The sequence below is a fragment of the Macrotis lagotis genome, chromosome 3 (genome assembly GCF_037893015.1).
Source record: "Macrotis lagotis isolate mMagLag1 chromosome 3, bilby.v1.9.chrom.fasta, whole genome shotgun sequence".
Taxonomy (NCBI): Eukaryota; Metazoa; Chordata; class Mammalia; order Peramelemorphia; family Peramelidae; genus Macrotis; species Macrotis lagotis.
Genome location: NC_133660.1, coordinates 55786913 through 55810199, shown reverse-complemented (window position 1 = coordinate 55810199; position 23287 = coordinate 55786913). Strand labels below are relative to the sequence as shown.

Below are 23287 nucleotides of genomic sequence, written 5' to 3'. Positions count from 1 at the left end.
GAGTGGGTTTGCAGAATCTGCAGACACACAAAAGCTAGCGTATGGCACAAATATTTATGACCAAACACTTAACCTAAATTTTACAATAAGGTACTGTAAACATCCCATAAAAGAAAAACCTCAGACTTCTCTAGTTTGAAGGGAGGGCCAAAAATTTTACATGGAGAGGCTTTTCTAGAGCAATCCTTACACCTGTGATATGGAATGGATATCAGTTTTGCAAAACTGCTTAGGATGAATTAGAGAGAAGCATGGAAACCAGTTAGAAGGCAATTGTGGTTCTGTTGAAAAGTAATGAGAAAAAAAAGTAATGAGAGTCTATACTAAGTTCATAGTATGTCATAGAAGTTCTGACAGAAGAGAAAACAATACACATGCATTTCCAGACAGTAAATATCATCTGACCATTGTGGCAATTAGGAAGGGGAAAAACCTTTCTGCTCCATAGAATTTAGAGCATTTGAGCTGGTGGATAGAATACCTGAAGATAGTTGGACAGAGGTTTGCAATATGACATAAGTGACAACAACAAAAGAATTCGAAAATAAAGAAGACCAGAAAAGCAAAATGGTTGTCTGATGAGACTTTAAAAATATCTGAAGAAAAAGAAGGAAAGGGAAAGATACCCAATTTAATACAGAATTCCAGAAAAAAGCAAGGAAGAAAAGACTTTCTTAAATGAGCATTGTAAAGAAATAGAAGAAAACAATAAAATGGGAAAGACCATCAGGAAAATTGAAGATATCAAGGGAATGTTTCATGCAAAAATGGGCATGATAAGGGAAGAAATGGTAGGGAATAACAGAAGAAGAAGAGATTAAGAAAAAGTAACAAGAATACATAAAAGAACTATACAAGAAAGAGCTGAAGATCAGTTATAACCATGATGGTGTGGTTATTGATCTAGAGCCAGATATCCTGGAGAATATCATGTGAGTCTTAGAAAGTCTTCCTAACACTAAGGCTAGTGGAAGTGACAGAATTCCAACTAAGCTATTGTTTAAATGTTGCACTCAATATATCAGCAAATTTAGAAAACATAACAGTGACTACTAGTTTGGAAAAGAATCAATTTATTTACTAATCCTCAAGAAAAACAATATTAAGGAATGTTCAGATTATCAAACAATTGCACTCATTTCACACCCCAGCAACGTTATTCCTAAGATTCTGCAAACTAGGCTTTAGCAATATATGAACTGAATATTACAACCCCCCCCCCAAAAAAAAAGACTGATTTTCAGAGACGAAATTGCCAACATTTGCTGAATTATGGAAGTGACAAGGGAATTCTAGAAAAACTTCTGCTTCATTGACTACTAATCTTTTTGACCACATAGAACACAACAAAATGTGGCAAGTCCTCAGATATGCAAAGTATATGATGTGAAATGCAAAGCTAGATGACTTTTAATTTGAAATTAGGATTGCTGGGAGAAATATCAGTTTCAGTACAGGGCGGGATGTGGGCTTGGGTGCTCATGACTCCAGGGCTGGTGTTCCGTCCACTGCGCCACCTGGCCATACCTACAGTTATTACTATTTTTTTATTTTAATTTTTTTCTCTCCCCTTTACTTTATCACTCAAGTGAATCTATATTTTTTTGGGGGGAGGGGGTATTTTGTTTACTCTTAAACAAGAATATTTTATTAATGTATAAAAAATCTACAAAATGATAATAAATATTAAATATTGAAAAAAATAGCACTTTCAGATATTTAGAAGATTCCACGCTGATGGCAAAAAATGAAGACAATTATGAACCCTCTTGATGTGGGTAGAAAAGCTGACTTGAAGGTTAACATTAAAAAGAAAAACATCATGCAAATAGAGGGAGAAAATGGAAGCAGTGTCAGATTTAATATTCTTAGGCTTAACAATGACTGCAGATAATGATTATAGGCACAAAATTAAAAGATGTTTGTTCCTTGGAAGTAAAGGTATGACAAATCTGGATAGCATACTTAAAAACAGTAAATATATCGCCATGCTAACAAAGTTCATTATCATTTGGGTAAGGGCTTAGAACTGAATAAATAAGGAGAGACCCTCAACCCCTAACATTAGGAAAATTCTGAAGAGTCATGATTTATCCTTTTCAGTGAAAAGAAATCCAATTTTTAACCTGAAAATAGAACTCTTTGTTTTCTGATATCTTTCTCTGTGCTACTGGGAATTTTTCTCCTGCTTTTTGAGTGGGCTCAGTCATTTAATCATAGATGCACAGAGTGCCAAATGTATTAACTCATGAAGTTTTTTTATTTGCTATCGTATATGACTTTCTCTCCTAAAATGAAGAAAATGCTAATGTGGGATTTGTTCAAGGACACTATTTACCTGAACTACTTAGTTCCCTGTACTTTAAAGAAATTTACACAAAAGAGCCATAGTCCCTAAGAGAGCCCACAACTACCTCCTCCTTAGCATTAATATATTCCAAGGAAACTTTGATCTGGCCAGTGGGATAGCTCAACCAAAGATGATCAGTATCCAGAGATACCCTAACCTGTCTCCCATTGGTACATACTACATTGAGAAGTATATCTAGAGACTAATGAGATAAATACCTCTGGGCAAACTCCCTATTTTCTCTTCCTCAAAGAATGATGGTATTTGAAATGAAAAAAATTCCAATTGTATTTAATATTACGTTCTCGTTTCAAAACCATAGCATTCTTTTATGATTTTTTTTTTTGGTCATACCAAATTTATCCTGGTTACTCACTTCAATTAAGAAATCTGTTGAGAGTGAAAAAACATAGTGACCTGAAGCTTATCATAAAAAAAAAGCAACTAGGGGTGGCTAGGTGGTGCAGTGGGTAGAGCACCGGCCCTGGAATCAGGAGTTTCTGAATTCAAATCCAGCCTCAGACACTTAATAATTACCTACCGGTGTGACTTTGGTCAAGCTATTTAATCCCATTGCCTTGCAAAAAGAAAAAAAAAACTAAAAAAAAATACCACTAAGATCTTGACAACTGGTTCCATCATTTCCTGGTAAATTAGTGAACATGAACTTGGAAAGACTCAGTCATAGTGGAGTATAAAAATGGTGACAGAGTTGATTGTGAATGAATGTGTAAACAGACTCCTCTACAGGAAAACATAAGGTCTCTTATTTTTCTTTTTTAGGTTTTTGCAAGACATATGGGGTTAAGTGGCTTGCCCAAGGCCACACAGCTAGGTAATTAATAAGTGTCTGAATTCAGATTTGAACTCAGTCACTCCTCATTCCAGGGCCAGTACTCTATCCACTGCACCACCTAGCTGGTCCCCATAAGGGCTCTTAATTGTATTTTCTGTAATTAATATTTTATAAAATACAAAATTAAAACCTTTTGAATCTGGATGAGACCTAATATTTTTGTGAATTAATCTTCTCATTTTACGAGTTCTAAAATTTGCTTTAATTTTTCTTTTTCTGAGACCAGTTTTTCTAATAGGGTTATTTAACCAACTGAATTGGTTCTTTAAAACAATCTGGCAAACCTACAAAATAGAAGTTTATCTAAATTAGTCTATAAGGATAAGTTGAATTATATCATACAATTTAATCTTTAACACAAGTTCTGAGAAAAATTTATCTTTAAAGTTTTTAGATATATATATCTGGTGCTTATTTACTTTAAAAACCTATACATGCTGATTCCTGAGTGGAAGGAATCTTCCCTCTGACTTGCAGGTCTCCCCTCTAACTGTGATCCCATCTCAGTCTTTCTCCCTGGACTTAATCATGAAGAGTTTTTGCCTTTTAGTCTTAATCATTGAAAGGAGGATAGTTTAAGTGCTGGAGAGTAGAGTGCTTCACCTCCTCCCAGTAAGTAGTTGCAGCATTAACTCCAAAACTTAACCATTTGACTAGTGCTTTGTCACAGTAGTGCTATTAAGAGAATTTTCTGTTTCTGTGGAAGTATTCACCTCTATGATGTCAGAGACTTTTCAAAAAAATGGGATGTTTAATTTTTAACTTCCTTGTACATTGTCTTTTCAGGGGACATGATAAAGTCATAGCCCTCACCATCTGTTAAATTGGTACTCAATTTAACAGATATAGGTTTCATCTCCCATTCATATTTTCTGACAAATTTCGTTTCCTTTGACACAAGAAAAGCTTTTGAAAAACTATTATATTTTCTTCCAAATTAGAAGATTGGTAGAAGATTAGGAGGAAATTGTAAATCTCAGCAGTAGATTTTTTTTTTACTAAAATAAGAATACAAAAGTATAAAATAAAATACTTGGGTGTGGATATTTAACTTGGATTATGTCCAGCTATATTACCGTGCCATATCAGTACTTTTTTCCTTCATCATTTCAGATGTCCTCTTTTCTCCATCCTATAACTTTGTCTCTAAAAAATACCCCCATAACCTAACCCTCTCCTTTAGCAATGTAGCCCTGTTTAGAAGGAAATGTAGAATGTGTTCCTTAAGTTCAGCTTTTTCAACCTCTGTGCTACCTCCACTTCCACATCATCTTTCCTATTTAATCACCTGCCATTTTGTCTTCTTCCTTCACCCGTTTTACTGCTTTATTTTTGATTGTCAAGCCTTTATTTTTCCTCTCTCCCCATCTCTCTTCCAAAGAAGAAAAGCAAAACTCTTGTAATGTGTATAGTCAAGCAATATAAGTACCCATATTGGCCATATGTTTCATTCTACACATTAGTCATTACCTCTTGGCCAGAAACTGTAAATACCTTCTTTATTATTGGTTCTCAGGAGTGATGATTGATCAGAGTTAAGTCTTTCAGAATTATTCTTTTTTACATTGTTCTTGTTAAAATTATAATTATGCATTTGTTCATATAAATCTACCCAGATTTCTCTAACATCATCTCTTTAATCATTTCAACATAATATTTCATTACTTTAACCATTTTATACTATTTATCAAAATAAAGTCAAAAATACTGTAGAAATAAGGGGTGATATAAGTAAATTAAGGGAGCATGGAATCAAGAGATAGAGAAAATTATGGGATATAAAATGAATAATTTTGATTACCTTAAATTTAAAAACTTTTACAAATAGGCAGTTTTTAGGAGAAGAAATCAAAGCTCAATCACTAATGATTAGAGAAATACAAATTAAAACAACTCTGGTACTACTTCATATCTATTACATTGGCTAATAGGAAAGAAAAGAAAAACAACAAATATTGAAGGGGAAATAGAAAAATTGGGACACTAAGGCACTGTTGATGAAGTTGTGAATTGATCCCACCATTTGAAGAGTAATTTGGAACTATGCCCAAAGGGTTACATCAGCAGTAACACTCATCAGTCTATACCTAAGAGATCAAAAACAAAGGTAAAGGTACTGTAGCAGCTCTTTTTGTGGAAATAAAGAATTGGAAATCAAAGGGATGCCCAATGCTTGGGGAATGGCTGATCAAGTTGGTGTACATTTTTTTTACTTTATTTTTCTTGGGGTTTTTTGTTTGGTTTTTGTTTTTTTGGTCTGATTCCCAAAAGTAAAAGAGACTTCTTAAATCTGACCTTCCTGCTTCAGTCTCCATTGATTTCAGGAGAGTTAAAAGAAGTGATTTCTCAGATAATTTTGTTCTTTATAAACATCACCAGCTTTCCTTTTTAAAATGTTACTTTTTTTAAATTTCTAATCTTGTACAATTTAGGTTCTAAGAAACCCATAAATATAAGAATCATAGAGGCATAACTAGAGACTTTGATAGTTTAATGGCACTATGTGAAGTGATTTTGTCAGTATATTTTGTTTCAATTGTTTCATAAAATATTTTGGTTGCTTTTTTAAAATTTTAAACATTTTGTGTTTATAAGGAGCTCAGTTGTGTTTTATAGGCATCAATGCCATTGCAATAAGAATTATTTTTCTTGTTTTTAGTTTAGTACTTCACTAATTAAATGATTCTGTTAATGTTCAAGCAAGAACTCAATGTATCCAGGTAATTAACATGAAGTAAATGTTCTCCTTTAGTTCAACTAGCTCCCAGAAGAGTTAATGTGTGAGTAGTTATCTCTAGAGATTTTTTTCTCATCCATACTATCAAACTTCTTGTTTGAGTCTCTTAGGGAAAATGTGAAATGTTTTTTAGCTGGTGGGAGTTGGGAGGATTGAGAATAGAATATTGAGGTAAAAGCTGAAGAATTGATTTTGTAAGATTTTAGAGAGTTGTTATTAGCTGTTATATCTAACCCTCTGTTGCTCTAACTATGGAGTTAGTTTTGTCATTAGCACTAAAATTATGGAACAAAAAAAATATTTTTTGTTTTTGGTGAGGCAGTCAGGGTTAAGTGACTTGCCCGGGGTTACACAATAACTGTCAAAGTGTCTGAGGCTAAATTTGAACTTTTATCCTCCTGATTACAGGGCTGGTGTTCCATCCATTGAGCCACCTAGTTGCCCAAACATAAAATCTTTTACATTTTTATTTATTTACTATTTCATTTTTTCCCCAATTACATGAAAAATAATTTTTAATATTAATTTTTTAAAATTTTGAGTTTCAAGTTCTCTTTCCCCTCCTACTGTCATTGAAAAGGCCAATAATTTGATATAGTTATATATGTGCAGTTATGAAAAACATGTTTCCAACAAAGATAATTTTAAATGAACTTAAAATTCAAGGGTTGGAACAGTCCCTGTGTAATAATTGCTGTCAGGGAATAAGGATAGCATCATTATTTGTGGTGTTTATGTTCAGAGAGTATATGCTATGCAGTTGACCATATCCCCTTCCTAAATCTCTAGTTAACCTTACTAATAAAAATTGTACTGTATAAATTAACCCATATAATGCTACCTAAATGTGAACACTAAGCTTACACTTGTACATCATTTTCTCATATATTTGTTCATAATATCTTCCCAGAAACCTATAAAGTAAATAGAATGGAGGGTATAATCCCCACTTTACAGATGGAGAAGCTTCTTCAGTACAGGGAGATAGATAGTAGGAGAACCAAGCAGGACGAAGGTTGCATCTTATCTTTATAGAAGTAGAATAGCCTTGTTGTTATAGGCAGCTCTTTTCTTAGCCTTGAAGGAGACATTTAATGACTGTATTAGTTTTAGTTTGAGGGGGGAATTTTGTAACATTTGGTTCCCTTTTTAAAACTAATATTCATTTGTCCTTTGGCTACTTATATATCAGTTTTATATCTTCTCATTTGCTCTAGATGGCTATGTCCTCACGCTTATTTATTTATTTATATGTTATCCCTACCCCATGCATTTCTTTTTAACAAAAATCCATGTTAACTTAAACAATCTCTAACCATTAGTTTTTTTTATTGATTTCTCTAAGGCAAGACTCTTAGTCTAGTCTGCAAAAAACATCTTTATCAAACTGCCAACAACCTCCTATATAGATTTGCAGTTTTTCCTAATGTTATTTTGGTTTTCTTTTCTTCCTAGCCATTGACAGCTCCTCTACAACTAGCAGTGCTTCTCCTGTGCCCAACAGTTTTGATGTCCTAGAAGGTGGGACCTATCCAGGTGAAACAATGGGTATGTTAGCTTAACAATTCTTATAAAAAATCAGGACCTTCCAGGGAAGACCTTGTATTAGATAAAAATAAATGGATCTACCTATTGACCCTGTGCCTAATGTTTTGTTTATCTTTTTTACTTCTAGTAAGTTAAAAACTCACTTTAGGCAGCTAGGTGGCGTAGTGGATAAAGCACCAGCCTTGGAGTCAGGAGTACCTGGGTTCAAATCCGGTCTCAGACACTTAATTATTACCTAGCTGTGTGGCCTTGGGCAAGCCACTTAACCCCATTTGCCTTGCAAAAACCTAAAAAAAAAAAAAACTCACTTTATATTTATAAAAATTAAATAAAAGTTTAAAAAACCATTCTTAGCTCTTAGCCTGTACAAAAACAGTCTATAGCTATAGTTTTCCAACTCCTGGAATAAAGCATTTTCTAGGTAATAGCATCAAAAAAGCAGTGGTTCCAAACATGGCACTAAAAATTTTTATTTTCAATAGAAGGAAATTTTAGTAATGTTTATCATAGCTTTAACTTATGATTTTAAGCAACACCTAAGTGATATTTCTAAGAGCTCTAAAGCAATTTCATATTATTACTTTGGAAAAGATATGGTGCTAATTTTTTTTAAACTGATATCTTTACCCCTCCACAAGATAACTTAAAAAAAAAAAACAAATCTCATAGTAATCCTCCTCATCTTCCCCTTTTCCTTGGCCCTTGTTTTCCTTCAGTGATTTATCTAATGTAAATCAACTTGGTCCTTTCTCTCTTCCACCTCTTTACATAGGATATCATGTCATCATCTCATGGGTTTAATCTTGTAGGCATAACTATACCAACTATGTTGGTTTTTAGATCCATGAATTTTCTTGTTTGTTTTTTGCAAGGCAATGGGATTAAGTAACCTGTCCAAGGTCACACCGCTAAGTAAGTAGTGAGTGTCTGAGGTTAAATTTGAACTCAGGTCCCCCTGACTCCAGGGCCAGTGCTCTCACCACCTAGCTGCCCCAATCCATGAATTTTAATGAGACCTTCCAACAATTTCAGTCAAATCATTAGAAAGATGTGTTGGTTTTTCAGAAACATTTTCCCTAAAAATTTCACCTTTATCACAAAAGAGTGAGATGAATGCATTAACTAAGTACCAAGTAGCTATTATCTTTTTCCTGTTTTCCTTTTAGACCAATGTCACTTTAAGGTTGATCAGAAGATACAGAAAATAGGGGGAAAGTTACATATATTTATTTCTTAATATTATGGGAGACAATAGGTAAATTTATGCAAGTAAACAATTTTTTTTTTAGAACTCAAATTTTTTTGAGACACTTAAAAGAATGTGTCATGGGAGGGAACTCATTATTAACAAAGATTCATTCCTTTATATATAAAGTAAGGGATCCTTCCTCTAAATTTTTACTTCACTTTCATTATGCCCTCATTTTTCCTAGCTTCCATCCAGCTCTCTCCTGCAGACATAGTCCCCCTGGGCCACCTTTTTCAGCATTCATCGTCGTCTCAGTCATTCCCTCTTCTCCACTAACCTCCCTACCCCCCAGGTGGATGTTTGCTCCCCCATTGTCTCTTCTATGTCCTCCCTCTGCCTCTGTTAGATAGGAGCCTCTCTATCTCTCTCTCCTCCTTAGAAATTGACCCAGTCTTTCTACTACTCAATCAAAATTCTGTTTTCTACTGACCACCAGGACACTTTCCTTCTCTTTAATGAATTTAGAGCCTAGCTCACAGTCTTTTTCTTCTCCCAACTCCTGCCCCCATACTTCATTATACATATTGATACCCCTCAAAATGCCCTTAGCTCCCAGTTCCTCCTATTGATTTCACATTATCTAGTCCACCCTATCTCAATGATATACAGAGATAGATGGTCATAGTCTTGATCTTAGTCATCTTTAAAGTGATGAGATTGGATTAGATGGCTCCTTGTGGTCCCTAATAACATTCAGGCAATCATCATGTGCTTTCATAAAACTTTACTGGCAGGGTCCACTAATCTCAACTGGACTTTTACTGCAGTTTTCTAATTGACTGACTATATCACCACAATAACTTCTCTAATCTTTTTGTTCCCCCCATCTTCTCAGCTAAGAACACTGATTTATATTCTTAAAATGAAGCATTTGTTACAGCTCTCTCTTCTCCTCCTCTACTCTTCAACTCACATTGTTAAGATTCATTCTGCCCCTATTGCCTTTGTACTCATCTCCTACAATGAGATGAGCTTCATTGCTAAGGCAAACCCTTCTACAAGCACAAATGATCCCATTCTATCCTTCCTTTTTCAGAAAATTTTTCCCTTTGTGATCTTTCCTTTCTCATTTAAGTTTCTCCTTTTCTCCTACACCCTATTGCCTACAAACATTCCCACATCTCTTCCATATTTTTTTTTTAAAAAAAAGACCATCCTACCAGCTATCCTTCATATTTCTCTTCCTTTTGGTCTGAATTCCTTGAAAATGTTATTTCCCCTTTTTTTTTCATCTCACACAGTCTGACCTTCAAACCAGACCTCATAATTCAACTGACATAACTTTCCCCAAAGTTAGCAATGATATCTTTTTTTTTAAATAAGTCATACAAAATGTATTTCCATATTAACTGTAGTATGTTCTTCACCTCCCTCTTTCCCCCAAAAAGCAAGAAGAATAAAGGGAGAAAAAAATATGCTTTGATCTGTACTCAGAATCCACCAGTTCTCTCTCTGGAGGGTAGATAGCAGTTTTCATCATTAGTTCTTTGTAATTTTCATAGATCATTGTATTAAGAGTTGGTAAGCCTTTCACATTTGATAATCATTACAGTAATGCCATTACTATACACATATAGTATTCTTCTGATTCTGTTCACTCTGTATCAGTTCTACCTTCCCTGGTTTTTCTGAAACCATCTCCATCATCACTTCTTCCAGCAAAATGGTATTCCATCACAATCATATATACCATAACTTATTTTACCATTCCTCAATTAATGGACATCCCTTCAGTTTACAGGTTTTTACCACAACAAAAAAAAAAAACGGCTATAAATATTTTTGTACCTTTTCTTTCTTTGAAATCTTTTAGCTATAGATCTAGTAGTGATACCTAGTCAAAAGTATACTTTAAGTTTGGTCCTGGCTCCAAATTGCTTTCCAAAAATAGCTGAACTACAATTCCTGAAAGAATATATTAGGGGTGGCTAGGTGGTGTAGTGGATAAAGCACTGGCCCTGGAGTCAGGAGTACCTGGGCTCAAATCCGGTCTCAGACACTTAATAATTACCTAGCTGTGTGGCCTTGGGCAAGCCACTTAACCCCGAAAACCTAAAAAAAAAAGAATATATTAGAATGCATGCTTTGCTGTAATACCTCCAACATTTGTCATTTTCTGATTGGGTGTTTTTGTCTTTAGTTTTTGTTTTTTGTTGTTGTTGTTGCCAATTTTGCTAGTCTGATGAGTGTGAGATAGATCCTCAGAATTACCTTAATTTGCATTTTTTGCATTTTCTTTAGAGAAATGTCTGGTCATATCATTTGATTATCTATCTATTTAGCGAAATAGATTTAGAATTAGAAGGAAACTCATATCCCTTATTTTCAGATGAAGAAATTGAGGTGAGAGAGATCATGAGTACAGAATCAAGATTCTACCTTAGCATGATTGCAGATTATATATCAGATTACTCACTCTCTTGAGGAAGGGAGGAAGATAGAAAAATGTGGAATTCCAATGCTTACAAAAAGTTGAATGTTGAAAACTATCTTTGCATGTAATTGGAAAAAATAAACTAAAATAACATTCAAAAGAAAGAAGATTCTAATTTCGACCCCAATTCTAAATCTGGTACTCCTTATACTTGCCTTCTACTATACCATGTTGTCCTATATGTTACAACTCCATTTTTAGGGAAGTGTCACAGAGCAGGCAGAGGTCAACAGTTTTAGTAGAAAGAGAAGAAAATTTTTTTTTCCTCTGCTATCTACCCTTCAAACAATTCCTGGTATAGTTTTTTTTGTTTGTTTTTAGGTTTTTGCAAGGCAAACGGGGTTAAGTGGCTTGCCCAAGGCCACACAGCTAGGTAATTATTAAGTGTCTGAGACCGGATTTGAACCCAGGTACTCCTGACTCCAGGGCCGTTGCTTTATCTACTATGCCACCTAGCTGGCCCCCTGGTATAGTTGTAAAAAAAAATCAGAAGCTAAGAGGGATGAATCTTTAGACTTGGGCATAGCTACGTTTTCAGTTTGTTTTCCAAGGTGCTAAATTTGTATTTATCTCTTTGTTAGATACACTTTCTTCATCAACCAGCAGTCCAGCTCCTGCTCTCTCTGTTCCTCAGGCAACAAAACCTGCTAAGCCTTTTGGCTATGGGTATCCAACTCTTCAGCCTGGTTATCAGAATGTAGGGTTGGGTTCTGGAACACAACCCAGTAACCCAGCATATTCGGGATTCCAGCAGTATGCCCAGGTATGTTAAACAGTGGCATTCTTTAGTCTGAACAGATTAAGAAATCTCATCTTCATAGAGGTCCATGTCCAAACATAGGTAGGCTATCATGATTGAACTTGACCTGCCCAAGGGGAAAATGTTAATTGTTTTATTTCTTACATCTCCTAGTAATGGGGAGTTTGTTTTACTTTTACTTTCCCATTTGACAACTTTATTAGTCTTCCCAAACTATTTTACTAAAGTCTGCTTAATAAAAGAGTAATATAGTACTGTTAAGATATATATATGGTATTGATATCACCGATTGCTTGAGCTGTGTGATCCTTGTGACTTTTTGTTACTCTGAGATAGCCACTCCTTCTCCATCTCCCCGGTTGTAATTAACTATTGCCTCATTTAGCAAAGTCTAATCTGACACCATTTCAATTTAGCAATACAGAAAAGTGAGCATTTTTGATTAGTGTTAACTGGTAATAATGGTTTACATTATTACTGTAAATTAAAGCATTTTCCTCAGCAACCATGTGAGGAAGTTATTGTGAGTATTATTTTTTGTATTTCACAGATAAGACACTAAGGTGCAAAGAATTTGTGACTTGTCCAGGGTCACACAACTAGTAAGTGTCAGTGCTGGATTATTTATTTGTTTGTTTGTTTTTTAGGGGGGGTTTTTTGCAAGGTAATGGGGTTAAGTGACTTAGTGCTGGAGTTTAATTAAACTTAGTCTTCTAACTTTCAAGTGTATCTGTTGCACTGGGGAAAATAACTTGAAGAAGAAAATTTCCTCAAGATTGAAAGAAAAGTTTTCTACTTGAAATCAGAGACTCCAGGGGCGGCTAGGTGGCGAAGTGGATAAAGTACCGGCCTTGGAGTCAGGAGTACCTGGGTTCAAATCTGGTCTCAGACACTTAATAATTACCTAGCTGTGTGGCCTTGGGCAAGCCACTTAACCCCATTTGCCTTGCAAAAACCTAAAAAAAAAAAGAGACTCCTGCTGAGCCTAATTTACAGAAGGTTTTTAGCCCTCGGAGTGGTTAAGGATGAAAGGTAAAAGTTAATTTGCATCTTGTTGAAGACTTTAGTTAACTCATAAAAAATTAAAGCCTTCTGAGTATAAAGAGCACAACAAGGAACAGGAAAGAAAGAGAACTACTAAAATAGCCATAATGTTAATGCTAGCAAAAACAACTATAATGATGATGATACTGGTGATTATAAGGTTTGAAAACATTATTCATTGAACCCTCACAGTCCTGTGAGATAGACACTATAGGTGTGAATATCACTGTTTTACAGTGAAATTTAGACTTAAATTAATCTCCATAATCACCCAGGAATAAGATTTGAACCGAAATATTCTGCCTCCAAGTCTAGTACTCTTAATATACTCTTCTTGCCTCTCTGTAGGCAAAAAGATTTTCCTGACCTTCACCTGAGTAAATTTCTTTTGTTTGTCAGTTCACTGTTTAACTTGGTAAATTGGTTTTGTTTAGTTGTTTTTGTGTTAAAACCAGTACTTTCTACTTTTGATTGTATATAATTTCTGTGTCTAATAAGGAAATACTGAACAGGAGTGGATTCTGTGGCCTAAAAGTTGGTGGGGGGGCCACAGGAGGGGCAGCAGTTAGTTAGAAACCAAACTATTTTTATTGTTATGTTTGGAAGAGACTATAAGTAATGTATTAGATTTAAGGAATTAAACAGTGGAAGATACAGATGGAATCCTTCCCCAGCAAAACATATGATGAGTACAAATGGAAATAAATTTTCTGTACTGCATTCCTTAGTGACTCAAGTTTTTTCAGATTAGGAATAGAACAGGGTGTGGAGAATTAGGTCAAAAACAATTGGGCAGATTTCTATTATAGCATAAGGTAATGGTATTCTGCTGGATGACAAGTATAAAAGTATTTGGTCCTATTAACCCAAGGTACCTTCTGTTAACAACCCTATATAGTACTAGATTCTCTATTTTCTATCTTTTAAACCTTGCAGAGTTTTATGTCTGAGATGCATGTGTTTGTTAGAAAGATGGCAAAATCTCTGCCTGGCTTTGGGTTTTTTTTTTGTTTTTTTTTTTTTGACTACTTCAAAAATCCTGTCCAGAAATCATGTTCATCCAGTTTCAAATCATTATATTTTGCCAGCCCTGTTAATCATTCCAAAAGATTAGAACTTCAATAGCTATCCTAGTTTTTATTGGAGCCATTGCTTTTCTTACCATAAGTTGCTTAACTTCAGGCTTCATGAGAAAAATTAAAATGCCTTTAAATATTAAAATTTGTTGTAAAACCCAGATAAAATTTTTTTTTTTGCAAGGCAAATGGGGTTAAGTGGCTTGCTCAAGGCCACACAGCTAGGTAATTATTAAGTGTCTGAGACCGGATTTGAACCCAAGTACTCCTGACTCCAGGGCCGGTGCTTTATCCACTGTGCCACCTAGCCGCCCCTATAAAGATTATTTTTTAATGAATTTTTATTCATATCTTTTATACTCCCATTGTTTAAATTTCTCCCATCTTCTCAGCCATCCAAAAAAAATGAATTTTTTTAAAGAAAAGAAAATGTAAAAGATTTAAAAAAATCAACAAAATGTTTCATTATGTCAAAAAATCTGGAAATAAATGCAACTGCATATTTGTTATCCCTTCAATAGGGTGGGATAAAGTATCTGCTAATATCTCTACTTTGGGGTAATTATGAAGATTTAATTCCTTCTTGTTGATCATTAATTGGACACAAGCTTCTGAAAGTAATATGACTGCCAAAAAAAACCCCAGAATCATTAAGCTTAATAATCATCAGTTTGTTGTTTGTTTTTTTAACCTTTGAAATGGTGGGAAGGCAAGAATAGACAAGACAACATAGGGTTGTTTACTCATTAGTATAAGAGATCTTAAATTTTCTGCATCTTGTATAGACAGAAGGTAATAGTCTAAGAGCACATCTGAAATAATGATTTGATTTTGGTTTTTGGTAGTTTATTTTTTAAATAATGCTTTTATTTTTCAGCAGTATCCTGGTATGAATCAATTGTCATCTAGTCTAAGTGGATTAAGTCTCCAACATTCTTCACAACAACCAGAAAGTCTGAGACCAGTGAACCTCACTCAGGATAGAAATATTCTGCCTGTGACTCCTGTTCTGGCTCCTGTGCCTAACTTGAGTTCAGACCTTAAAAAATTAAATTGTAATCCTCAGTAGGTATAAGTTTTGTAATCTTTTTTAATGTTATTGCTTGATACAAGCCTTATTTGATATTGGCATGAAAAGTAGTAAAAAAAGGGAATGTAATGGAATTTGTTGATTTGGAGACAGTCCTAAGCAAGGTGTTTTGGGGGGGGGGTTGTTTTGTTTTGTTTTTTCACTTTAAATTACCATTAAAAATTAGAGGAGGGAAGTACACAATGTATTCCTTCTATTCCAGAACCACTTTATTTTCAGAAACTTCAGTGTATCTTTTTTCATTTGGGGAATAATTTTTGTTTTATTCAGAGATTGTTTCTGCCACTTTCTTGGTAAGGAAAATTTTCCTAATACCCTAATAAGATAATAATAATTTTTTTTCTCCTTTTCATCCTTTTTTTTTCCCCAATGGAAAGAGCACAGGACTTGGAGTCAGCAGACTTGGCTCTAATACTTGTTAACTGTGTGACTTTGGAAAGTCACTTAAGCTCCCTGAGCCTCAATTTCCTTGTCTATAAAATGGGGATGATAATACTTGCACTACCTACCTCCCAGGGCTGTTGCGGAAAAAGCGCTTTGTAAACCTTAAAGCACTATATAAATGTGAGTTGTTATTATCAATAGTTATAGTAAAAAATAATTTTGTAAACAGTTCCTCTCTACTTCTAATATTTTGTGCCCCCCTCTTTTTAGTTATTGCTTAACTTAGATACATCTATTTATTAAGTAGGTTTTTATGTAAGCCCAAGGAGAGGTTTCAGGCAGAGGGTTTTCCCCTTGGTACTCATGTTCATCAGGGGATAAGGAGACAACAAACCCCAATATAATTGCTCCATCTTGAATCTTAATTTCAGTTTCCTTTCTGCTGCATTTTTTTCAGTTAGGGACCTAACTATCTGCCTTCATCTGGCCTACTATTAAGACCTCATTGCACCTCCTTAGTTAAAACAATAATAATGATAGCTGACGTTATATAGCGCTCTGCAAAGTGCTTTCACCTACCTTGTCTTATTTAAGCCTCACAACATTTAATTTGCTTTATTATATCCCTTATATTTGAGGAAATTGAGGCTCAGAGAGGCCCGGGGTCATGCAGCTTAATAAGTTGTAGAGTCAAAATTCAAACCTAGGTCTCTCATTTTAAATCTATTCCTTACATTACACCATATGAACCTGTTATTAATTAGACTTGGTACCTGTCTCTCAGGACCTTCTAAATAGAATATCCTCTTTGCTTTCCAGTTTCCCTGTCCTTATAATAAGATGGCCCTCCTATTCCCTAGGTATTCTTCAGGAGAGTTCCATTTATTCCTGAAACATCCATTCTACCTAAAAGTAAACTCAGGAGTCTCTAAATAGGAAAAGTCTTCTATTATATAGGTCTAGTACTATTCTCCTTAAGAATCAGTAAGTACCTTTAATATATTTCTCAGAAACCATAGCTTTTGAACTTTCCTCATTTCTAATTCTTTTCATTTGTTATAGTAACTGCCATTTGTCTTCACCAGAAATTGCTTGTCTTTAGGTCACCTCCTCTTTTGCCTAGTTGGATCAACTGATGTATCTTTTCAACCCTAATCACTCTTCCTTTCTGTTTTTCCTAAGCCCTTAGCAGTAAATTAAATGGAGTTGACTTATCACAATGGGCCTTTCACAGAGCCTCAATCAGGCTGAAGAGGCAGTGAAGCCCAAATGTCTAAGTATCCATTAATCTCAAAATCAGAGCTTTTAAGAGAGATCTTAAAATAATTTATTAATCTATTAAATTGCTCCCTAATTTGCCTTCCCTCTTCCCCCTACTCCCAAGTCCCCCATCTTGTCCTCTCCATCATCCCTCCCATGAACCCAGAACATACTCTGGAATGCCATTCTTAGTGTCACCGTATTCCCTTTCCAAGCCTAGTCCTATCCTTACCCTCTTCCTTTGTTCCCCTAGGGATTTGAGTTAAGACTTGAAAGATGACTTTTGTTATGTGATTCTTCTTTTTGGTCAAAAAAGTACATACTAGTGAGTGCTAGCAAAACCATCTGCCAACCCCTACATCACATTTGAATGGGCCCTACCAGAGGTGGGTTTTCCCTGTTAGGAACTGAAGTAGGCTTCTGTGTTATGAGCAGGATTGGACTTTCTCAAAATTTTGAAGTAGGTGAAAATTGTCTTTGGGTCCTTTCTACCCCTACTAGGAAAATGTTTATTAAAATTTCATTAAGACTTGGGACATCCTGTATAAACTCTTGGGACTAGAATGGATGTTAGAATTTGTCATTGATTTATATTTATTTTATTTAAATGTAAAAATTCTTCATAGTAGTCGCTTAATGTATATGAGAAACAGGAGGGAGGTGGGGACACATGAATTACCAAGCATTTGTTCAGCTCATTTTTGCTGCAAAAGTTTTTTCATTGTCTGTCATTGTATATTGTAGTTTTTGATATCTTATTATTGCTATATAAAGTCAGAAAATTATTGATATGTTCTCTTGTTGATTTTATGATGTAATTGTTGGGTCATTAGGAATTGTTATAAAAAAGTGGTTAGCATAAGAAAATTAAGTCTCTGAGAGAGAAATATTATGGGAAATTAGCAAGGCTTTAGCTTTAATATATGCAATAGAAGGAATTCTGTTAAGGTAGTGTAGGCCTAGGATGTTATTCATGAACATTTTGTAACTCCAACTAGAACAGAGCTGAGGCCTGGGGAAAAAAATTTTTTCTTAAAGATCTAAATGTACTAGAAATACTATTCATCCTTTGATTAGGCAACTTTTTCTGGTTGTTACAAGAGATGAAGCTACATATATAAGAAGTCATGTGTGAATCTTAATCAACAAGCAACTTTGGGAAGTGGAATTGAGATCACTCATCCTATGACAAGAATAGGAATAGGGAATAGTTTTTTTGTTTTGTTTTGTTTTGTTTGGGTTTTTTTGCAAGGTAAATGGGATTTAGTGGTTTGCCCAAGGCCACACAGCTAGGTAATTATTTAGTGTCTGAGGCCAGATTTGAAGTCAGGTACTCCTGACTCCAGGGCCGGTGCTCTATCCACTGCGCCACCTAGCCGCCCCTGTGAATGGTTCTTAATATACTAATTTCCATCATGAGAGCTACTGAGGCCTCCATTTTAGAGCTTTGAAGTATGTTTTTGTATTTAAAGAGATCAAGAAATATCTTATGGTTTTTCTAAAATCTGCTGAAATTTTCTTAACAACTGTGGTATATTTTATCCTGATAACTAAACATAATACTCTTTTCATTTGCCTTTCAGTTCATTTCGATGCACTCTGACAAATATTCCGCAGACTCAGGCTTTATTGAATAAAGCTAAGCTTCCTTTAGGGTTGTTGTTGCATCCCTTTAGAGATCTCACGGTAAAATACCATTTCTATATTTTGTTCTTAGATGGAAAAATGCATGGTTATGTATTGTACATCAATTGAATGTTTTTTTTTTAAGATTTTTGCAAGGCAATGGGGTTAAGTGGCTTGCCCAAGGCCACATGGCTAGGTAGGTATTAAGTGTCTGAGACCGGATTTGAACCCAGGTACTCCTGACTCCAGGGCCGGTGCTTTGTCCACTGTGCTACCTAGCCGCCCCGAATATTTTTTCCTCTTCTGTTTTGGTTGTTTCTGATTTATTAGAGAAAAATACTTTAGTATGTTAGAATAAAGTTCAGTAAATACTACTATCTACTAAGTGCAGCAAATTGGTGCAGAGATATAGAAGATATACATAGTTTCATTCCTGATGTTATAGAGCCTTATTAAACAGTAGTCTAATAGTGGGATATGACATGCAGATAGTGTGGATAAGAGCACCGGCCCTGGAGTCAGGAGTACCTGGGTTCAAATCCGGCCTCAGACACTTAATAATTACCTACCTATGTGGCATTGGGCAAGCCACTTAACCCCATTGCCATGCAAAAGACCTAAAAATTATATATATGTATGTGTATATATATATATATATATATATATATATATATATATATATATATATATATATCTCCAAATTAAATTAGAGTTCATTTTAACATTATGTTTATGTATGTATTGTATATATAATGTATACATAATGTATATGTATAATATATATTGTACTATATATAACATGTATATATAATGAAAGTGTGTGTATAAAATAGTGAATTTTTGTAGATTCTGATTAGTAGTGAGTTACATCTAGAAAGAGCTTTAAAGAAGATTTAGTGGAAAGAGCAAAAGTCTGGAATCCAAGGACATCTATGAGCTTGGGGGGGTGGGGGTGGGGAGATTTTTCAGATTTTCTTAACCTCAGTTTTCTGATTGGTAAAATTGAGGTGGTTAATTATATGGCAGCTGAGGTTTCTTCCTGTTCTGGATCTGGGACTCTGTGGTTTATGGTTTCCCCATTCACACAGCAACTCTGGGAAAGAGGGGATCAGTTTCTTCACCACTTTCTTTTTTTTATTGATTTATTTTTATTAAAGATATTATTTGAGTTTTACAATTTTCCCCCCAATCTTACTTCCCTCCCCCCACTGAAAGCAATCTGTCAGTCTTTACTTTGTTTTCATTTTGTACATTGATCCAAATTGAGTGCTTTGCTTCACCACTTTCTTGAGCCACATCTTAAGAGATGAGACAGCTGTGGCCTACAGTTCACAGTTTTGCCCTAGGTCTTAAAACTAGTAAGTAACATGATCTTGGGATATAAATTCATTTACTCTGTACTCCATATCCAAAGTATTCAAATAGTCCCTGTGCTAAGAAAACTTAAGATCTAGCCAGGGATAGGGGAAAAGAAAGGCATAGAATTTAATATAGACATATAAATACAATAGAAACCAAAGTACAGGAGTGTATAGAATAAACACCAGATTCTGAAAGAGTTGACAGGAGAGAGATAATATATGCACTCAATTGGTCCTCAACACCTTTGGAAGTGGGCTATGATTATTACAGATGAGAAAATTCAGATAAAGGTCATACAGCTGAAAATGTCCCATGGGCTCAGTCATATCAAATAAATCATTTCTAATAGTAAGGGGAGAAAACTCAGGGAGACTGTAACTAGAGCATAAGATTAAAGAAAAACTATTCTCTTTAGGCAGAGTATTACAAATGTTTAGCATTTCCTATTCTATTATTTCTTGTTTGCTCTCCTCTTTCATACAAAACCTATTATGCCTGTTAGACTTTTCATTAATTCACTTTTAACCCAGTTACATGTGCCCACTACAGTTTTACCATGTTTTTTTCAGTGCTGCCTATTGCTCTTCAGTTTAACTCCTCCAAGAATCAGATTCTATTTCTTTATTTCTGTCTTTTTTTTTTAAGATATCCATTTCAAAAAAAACAAAGAAAGCCCCAAAAGAATGGATAGCGCATGCTGATTTTGCTCAGGGCACAACTAGCTCAAAGTTATAAAGATTAGTTAAAGGAAGTGGGAATATTTGCCCCAAGGACGAAAAAGGTTCTATTATATATGATAACTTAAGGTAAATTATATATGGTTTTTGAAGGACTGTTATCATAGGGAAGAGATATGAGACGTCTCCTGAGCTCCCAAAGTGAAGAACTAGAAGCCATAGGTGAAAATTGAAAAGTGATATATTTATACACCTGTTGATAATTAAAACTTCTTAACAATTGAAAAACTATTCACAAGCAAAATGATCTGCAGATGATAGGGGGCTCCACCTTAGGAGACTTAATAGCAGCTTGGGAGAGGTCTTGAAGCAAAGACTGTTACTGTCTCTGAAGTCCCTTGCAGTACTTAGATTTTTGTATTTATAGTTTATTTTGAGGCCTGATTATATAAACTAAACCTTGTTAACCATGAACATTAGCAAAGATATTCATACCTCTCTCCTACCCAAGGAAATCCATAAAAATGCCACCCCCGGCATAATCACTCAGTGAGGATGCAAAAGTATCATTTTACTGGACTCTGTGCATCCATCAGGATTATGTTTTGGGTGCAACTGATGAGCTCTGAATTTTGTTATTTTCTTGGTCACTCATGGCACTTGTCAGCCAGTTTCTACACCTTGTGGTACCATTTTATTGTAGTGATGTTGCTTAGTAGTTCGTAAGAGGAGAGACAGCTTGATAGCTGCTTATTTTGCTCAAGGTACTATAAGGTATTACTACTGTTTCAAGCCATACACATAAGCATTTATTTATGAGTTCTAACCTTTATACTGAGCAGAACAATAGCAGAATAACATTTACTTAGGATAATGAGTTCTTTGACTTCTTCATTTTATTTTCCTAGCAATTACCAGTGATAACATCAAGCACCATTGTGAGGTGCCGGTCTTGCAGGACATATATCAATCCTTTTGTGTCTTTCATTGATCAGAGGAGATGGAAATGCAATCTGTGCTACAGAGTTAATGATGGTGAGTTTCATATTTGGGGGCAAGACTTGATAATTTGATTTTTTTTTATGCTGTATATTTTGAGTGTACTTTATCAACTGGTCATCAAGTGATTTCTGTCCCTGATTCTATGAAAGGATCACTAGGCTAATAATACCTTATTTTGTCCCTAGTCTAGTGAGCCATGAGATTCAGAGCAAGTACCTATGTGTAAATTGATGGCAAAAAATATATATTCACAAAGCAAGCAAAGAAAGATATCTAAATAAGACATGTCTTTAGTTATATTTACTCATAGAAGACAACAGACAACTTCAATCCCAAGAGTATCATAGAAGTCAAATTATGTGTCATTATTCCTTAGGGTATTTCACAGGGACCTTGTTCTCCTTGTTTTCAAGTGTGTCTCTGTATGTCTCTCTCATAGCAGCTGTGTGGTCTGATGGATAGGATGCTGCTAGTTTTGGAAGCAATGTTCTAGCCCCTGTTCTTGATTTCAAAAAAAAACCCTTCATATTTTTGCACCTATTTTTTAAATGGAATTATTTTTCATAATTCGATTATTATTACACTCTTTGGAATCCTCAAGTAAAAAACATATAAAGATTGAAAGTGAGTTATATAAAATTTCTGTGGCATAACTGTTGTGAGTTTAAAAGCCATGTGGTTTTATCTGTCAGTGATGATTTGCATTGGATTCCCAATTATTGTCTAGTTCCTGAGGAATTTATGTATAACCCCCTTATCCGTTCCTATGGAGAGCCTCACAAACGGCCCGAGGTTCAGAATTCAACCGTGGAATTCATTGCATCTTCAGACTACATGGTAACTATTAAGTGTTTTGTTATAATTATCTGGTCATGTGGTTGCAGTGTTTCTTTTTATTTCTGAATTCTGTGAATCTTCACTGTTGTTGTGAAACTTTTACAGAATCGGTTTTGGGAGTTTGGGGATTTGTTTATGTTTTAGTTTTGATTTAAAATTTGAAAATGGCCAGTGAAAAGATGATTTTTTATAAAAAGACAATTAGTAATATATACATTTCTTTATCACATTAAACATTAAAAGTAATAGCTACCATCATGTAAACTCTAAAAGTTTCTAAAGCAATTTCTATAACTTCATTCCTTTTAATCTAGGTTAGGTATAGGTTTATTATTCCCGTTTTTGTCACATGGAGTTGATTGAACTGGGGCCTTCTTAATTTAAAATTCTAACCTTTTTCCACTGTAGCATTCTCTATAATCACCAGCACCACCACTGACAGTTGTTGCCTTTTCATTGCATGGCCATCATATTAACTTAGGTCTGCTGTCACTATTTCAGACTCCTGTCCAAATGGAATTTTCCTATCTTCCCAAAGCTACATCCATTTACAGTTTATTGAAGATGGTACTTCATTCCTAGTTCACCAGATATCCAGCTTCTTTGTTATTGGCCTTTATTCTCTTTTCATCCATCACCCCTCTCTTCATTTCTTTCATCTTCAGAATGATATTCTTTGGGTGGGTGCTGTTCTTACCAAGGCAATCTTCTTTCTCTTATTTACTAAAAGTCTCTTACCTCAGAGACTTTCCCATCTCCAGTCTTTACTGTATCCAGACAGTTCACAAGCTTATATCTGGATACGGTGTGCAGTCTGTGCTGTGTATGTGACTGGATAATGGGTGTCAAGATAGTTTAGTTACTTCCTTTCCCTGGTTTTCCATATCCATTTTTGTCTATAAGCCACTTAAAATTGCAGGATCCTTCCTCATGTACACCACTCTCTTCTACAGTTCTTCTTTTGTGCTAATGAGGCATACCATCTTACTGTTTCT

The 23287-nt window shown here is 34.9% G+C and overlaps 1 protein-coding gene across 4 annotated transcripts in view; it reads left to right on the top strand.

The window, feature by feature from the left end:
- Positions 1-23287, top strand: part of SEC24B (SEC24 homolog B, COPII coat complex component) — an 88246-nt gene that overhangs the window by 42285 nt on the left and 22674 nt on the right. For 2 of the 4 annotated variants that reach the window (XM_074228732.1, XM_074228730.1), the window contains 6 exons: positions 7399-7491; positions 11756-11937; positions 14935-15119; positions 18372-18474; positions 21362-21488; positions 22183-22292. In XM_074228732.1, the coding sequence (XP_074084833.1) occupies positions 7399-7491; positions 11756-11937; positions 14935-15119; positions 18372-18474; positions 21362-21488; positions 22183-22292 (800 nt within the window). Of the gene's footprint in view, positions 1-7398; positions 7492-11755; positions 11938-14931; positions 15120-18371; positions 18475-21361; positions 21489-22182; positions 22293-23287 lie in introns of all 4 variants that reach the window. The other 2 variants (XM_074228731.1, XM_074228729.1) reach the window with 1 other exon arrangement.